This window comes from Electrona antarctica (genome assembly GCF_951216825.1).
Source record: "Electrona antarctica genome assembly, chromosome: 24".
In the NCBI taxonomy this organism is placed as follows: Eukaryota; Metazoa; Chordata; class Actinopteri; order Myctophiformes; family Myctophidae; genus Electrona; species Electrona antarctica.
Window position 1 is genome coordinate 1,469,488 of NC_136803.1, and position 5,890 is coordinate 1,475,377.

Consider the following 5,890-nt stretch of genomic DNA (forward strand, 5'->3'; position numbering starts at 1 on the left):
TAGAGCAATGTTAACTCCATAGACACATACAAAACACCTGGGGGTCTATTAGAGCAATGTTAACTCCATAGACACATACAAAACACCTGGGGGTCTATTAGAGTAATGTTAACTCTATAGACACATACACAACACCTGGGGGTCTATTAGAGTAATGTTAACTCTATAGACACATACACAACACCTGGGGGTCTATTAGAATAATGTTAACTCCATAGACACATACAAAACACCTGGGGGTCTATTAGAGTAATGTTAACTCCATAGACACATACACAACACCTGGGGGTCTATTAGAGTAATGTTAACATACACAACACCTGGGGGTCTATTAGAGCAATGTTAACTCCATAGACACATACAGAACACCTGGGGGTCTATTAGAGCAATGTTAACTCCATAGACACATACAGAACACCTGGGGGTCTATTAGAGCAATGTTAACTCCATAGACACATACAAACACCTGGGGGTCTATTAGAGCAATGTTAACTCCATAGACACATACAAAACACCTGGGGGTCTATTAGAGTAATGTTAACTCCATAGACACATACAAAACACCTGGGGGTCTATTAGAGTAATGTTAACTCCATAGACACATACAAAACACCTGGGGGTCTATTAGAGCAATGTTAACTCCATAGACACATACAAAACACCTGGGGGTCTATTAGAGTAATGTTAACTCCATAGACACATACAAAACACCTGGGGGTCTATTAGAGTAATGTTAACTCCATAGACACATACAAAACACCTGGGGGTCTATTAGAGCAATGTTAACTCCATAGACACATACAAAACACCTGGGGGTCTATTAGAGTAATGTTAACTCTATAGACACATACACAACACCTGGGGGTCTATTAGAGTAATGTTAACTCTATAGACACATACACAACACCTGGGGGTCTATTAGAATAATGTTAACTCCATAGACACATACAAAACACCTGGGGGTCTATTAGAGTAATGTTAACTCCATAGACACATACACAACACCTGGGGGTCTATTAGAGTAATGTTAACATACACAACACCTGGGGGTCTATTAGAGTAATGTTAACATACAAAACACCTGGGGGTCTATTAGAGCAATGTTAACATACAAAACACCTGGGGGTCTATTAGAGCAATGTTAACATACAAAACACCTGGGGGTCTATTAGAGCAATGTTAACATACAAAACACCTGGGGGTCTATTAGAGTAATGTTAACATACAAAACACCTGGGGGTCTATTAGAGTAATGTTAACTCCATACAAAACACCTGGGGGTCTATTAGAGTAATGTTAACATACAAAACACCTGGGGGTCTATTAGAGTAATGTTAATATACAAAACACCTGGGGGTCTATTAGAGCAATGTTAACATTCAAAACACCTGGGGGTCTATTAGAGCAATGTTAACATACAAAACACCTGGGGGTCTATTAGAGTAATGTTAATATACAAAACACCTGGGGGTCTATTAGAGTAATGTTAACTCCATAGACACATACAAAACACCTGGGGGTCTATTAGAGTAATGTTAACTCCATAGACACATACAAACACCTGGGGGTCTATTAGAGCAATGTTAACTCCATAGACACATACAAAACACCTGGGGGTCTATTAGAGTAATGTTAACTCCATAGACACATACAAAACACCTGGGGGTCTATTAGAGTAATGTTAACTCCATAGACACATACAAAACACCTGGGGGTCTATTAGAGCAATGTTAACTCCATAGACACATACAAAACACCTGGGGGTCTATTAGAGTAATGTTAACTCCATAGACACATACAAAACACCTGGGGGTCTATTAGAGTAATGTTAACTCCATAGACACATACAAAACACCTGGGGGTCTATTAGAGCAATGTTAACTCCATAGACACATACAAAACACCTGGGGGTCTATTAGAGTAATGTTAACTCTATAGACACATACACAACACCTGGGGGTCTATTAGAGTAATGTTAACTCTATAGACACATACACAACACCTGGGGGTCTATTAGAATAATGTTAACTCCATAGACACATACAAAACACCTGGGGGTCTATTAGAGTAATGTTAACTCCATAGACACATACACAACACCTGGGGGTCTATTAGAGTAATGTTAACATACACAACACCTGGGGGTCTATTAGAGTAATGTTAACATACAAAACACCTGGGGGTCTATTAGAGCAATGTTAACATACAAAACACCTGGGGGTCTATTAGAGCAATGTTAACATACAAAACACCTGGGGGTCTATTAGAGCAATGTTAACATACAAAACACCTGGGGGTCTATTAGAGTAATGTTAACATACAAAACACCTGGGGGTCTATTAGAGTAATGTTAACTCCATACAAAACACCTGGGGGTCTATTAGAGTAATGTTAACATACAAAACACCTGGGGGTCTATTAGAGTAATGTTAATATACAAAACACCTGGGGGTCTATTAGAGCAATGTTAACATTCAAAACACCTGGGGGTCTATTAGAGCAATGTTAACATACAAAACACCTGGGGGTCTATTAGAGTAATGTTAATATACAAAACACCTGGGGGTCTATTAGAGTAATGTTAACTCCATAGACACATACACAACACCTGGGGGTCTATTAGAGTAATGTTAACTCCATAGACACATACAAAACACCTGGGGGTCTATTAGAGCAATGTTAACTCCATAGACACATACAAAACACCTGGGGGTCTATTAGAGTAATGTTAACTCCATAGACACATACAAAACACCTGGGGGTCTATTAGAGCAATGTTAACTCCATAGACACATACAAAACACCTGGGGGTCTATTAGAGCAATGTTAACTCCATAGACACATACAAAACACCTGGGGGTCTATTAGAGTAATGTTAATATACAAAACACCTGGGGGTCTATTAGAGCAATGTTAACATACAAAACACCTGGGGGTCTATTAGAGTAATGTTAATATACAAAACACCTGGGGGTCTATTAGAGCAATGTTAACATACAAAACACCTGGGGGTCTATTAGAGTAATGTTAATATACAAAACACCTGGGGGTCTATTAGAGTAATGTTAACATACAAAACACCTGGGGGTCTATTAGAGTAATGTTAATATACAAAACACCTGGGGGTCTATTAGAGCAATGTTAACTCCATAGACACATACAAAACACCTGGGGGTCTATTAGAGCAATGTTAACTCCATAGACACATACAAAACACCTGGGGGTCTATTAGAGTAATGTTAATATACAAAACACCTGGGGGTCTATTAGAGCAATGTTAACATACAAAACACCTGGGGGTCTATTAGAGTAATGTTAATATACAAAACACCTGGGGGTCTATTAGAGCAATGTTAACATACAAAACACCTGGGGGTCTATTAGAGCAATGTTAACATACAAAACACCTGGGGGTCTATTAGAGCAATGTTAACATACAAAACACCTGGGGGTCTATTAGAGTAATGTTAACATACAAAACACCTGGGGGTGTATTAGAGCAATGTTAACTCCATAGACACAGAAAAACAGAAAAATGAATCATATTGGTGGTACTTGGAGAGACAAATACTTTGTGAGGTGGTACTTGCTGTATTTTAACTCATTGAGTTAAAATATTGTCTTTCCAGACATAAATTGCATTTTTTTCACGGAACCCATGGTGTACTTTTGATTCACACTTTAAAAAACACTTTCGGGCCTTAGATTAATCTATCCATCCTATCTAGGCTGCCAGGATTGATATATTACCTTTGGAGCATAATAATAAGTATTTGCAGCTTTGATCGGCGGAAATCCGGCGGAAAATAGTCCCATGGTTTGTTGAAGAGAAAAACATGCCGCCATTATGATGCAAAACGAACACAGCCTGCACCGCATGTTGTAGTCCAAACAAACCCCCGTTCACTTGCATTTAACTCATTTTCCCAGAAGCCCAGAGCATGGCTTGATTTCCGGTTTCGTCATCATAACGCGACGGCCTCGTCACCAGGTCCGCGACAAATCTGTGACTCTTTCTTTTTAATTATTAAAAACGGCGAATTAAACACATTAAACAAATAGCGGGTTTTAGCGTATTACGCAGCACCGACACATGGATGAAATAGCGGGGAACGTGGGTTAGGCAGTAGAACTGTTAACTGACAGGGACCAACGTTGTTTGTCAGTCGTACTGTAGCAGCACTTGATTCTTGCAGCCCGTACCTCACGGCCACTGCTTCTTTCACACCCATAGTAGCCACTAGCCAGCATACAAAGAGTATTAGCTTGTCTGGCACCTAGTTGGTCAAGTTGAGGCTGAGAGAGCAAATGTACCGTATGTAGCCAGGCAGCCACAGAGCCATTCATCAGTCACTTTGGCGAGAGGGAAGCATGCAGCAAATACCCTAACCCTAAATACCCTAACCCTAAATACCCTAACCCTAAATACCCTAACCCTAATACCCTAACCCTAATACCCTAACCCTAAATACCCTAACCCTAAATACCCTAACCCTAAATACCCTAACCCTAATACCCAAGTCCCAACAATGTTTGCGCTAGACCAGCGCCAGTAGGGGAAAATAAATAAACTAATAGAACAGCCGATCGCAATAGTGTCCCCCCAATATTCAGACATTCAGACACCCTATGGCGCGTATGGTCCTTGACCTGAAAAAAGACCCCTGGTGTGCAGCTATTGGTCAACACATTGACCCCTGGTGTGCAGCTATTGGTCTTGCTCAAGGTTCACTTCCACACTGGCCTCGGAACCCCAGACGTTTTTATTTCCAGGTAGGAAAAAAAAGTCTGGGACCGAGTCCACTTCAATTCGGCATAGAGTAGCGCAAACGTCGATCACTCTCTGCTGATTTCTGATCGTCTGCACCTTTGTTAAATTGACGCACACACGCACACACGTACACACGCACACTCCTCTCTCTCTCTCTCTCTCTGTCGCTCTAATTAATTAGTCTCATGTCGCGCAGCTGCGTCTAGATTCTCCCGGCGGATCCTGCTGGGAGCTGCTTATGCCATAGAAAGCATAGGTGGACCCCAGGCTACTTCAACACTAACTCTGGGGGAGACTCATGGGTTCTTGAGGTTACCATCCAGCCACTCTACCCCTGAGCCACCATGAGCCACCCATGGTAAAGACACACAAAGTCTAGTTGGCAGGACTTACAACAGCCAAAAAGATTAGAGTCCAACGCTGGAAACCCCCACATGACATTTCCAATACTCACTGGCTGCGGAGCTTTCTGGACATTGCCAATCTGGAATTAACTGTCCTTGGCAAGGATTAATCGGGCCAAACAGGGCACAATTTCAATGTGGACAGACCTAATATCAGATCTGAAAGACCTACTGACCTGGTGGTGTGTAGTGGATGTGTTGTGGGTTGATTATTTTGTGAATAGTATGGTGGGGGGAGGGGGGGTTGGGTAGGGAAGGGAAGGGAAGGAGGGGGAAGGGGGGGTGGGAATTGAGTTCAGTTAAATTGATTTGCATTTGTATTGCTTTGAAACAAATGATTCTGTTGTGTTTTGTCAAAAAATCAATAGAAATCGAATGATAAAAAAACGTCCTAAATTAGTGCACCACATGCGTGCGTGCGTGCGTGCGTGCGTGCAAGTCTCACCTGACACAAAGGCCACTTTCTCTCTGAGCACCGTCAACACGTCTACAGCCTTAACACTGTCCACCATACCTCCCCCTGTACGAACGGACAGACAGACAGACAGACAGACAGACAGACAGACAGACAGACAGACAGACAGACAGACAGACAGACAGACAGACAGACAGACAGACCATAGTTATTAGTCCAGGAGATCAGATCATCAGAGTTCAAAATCAGTTCATGTGTTGTTGTACTGTCCAGAGTGGCTGGTTTTCTCAGACAAAGAGT

The 5,890-nt window shown here is 41.7% G+C and overlaps 1 protein-coding gene across 1 annotated transcript in view; it reads right to left on the reverse strand.

Moving 5' to 3' along the window:
* Nucleotides 1-5,687, reverse strand: part of LOC306917162 (kalirin-like) — a gene marked incomplete at both ends in the record, with an annotated part of 75,597 nt that extends 69,910 nt beyond the window's left edge. The window contains one exon of the mRNA XM_079495295.1: nucleotides 5,621-5,687. Coding sequence (XP_079351421.1) covers nucleotides 5,621-5,687 — 67 coding nt within the window. The remainder of the gene's footprint in view (nucleotides 1-5,620) is intronic.
* Between the last annotated feature and the right edge of the window lie 203 nt (nucleotides 5,688-5,890).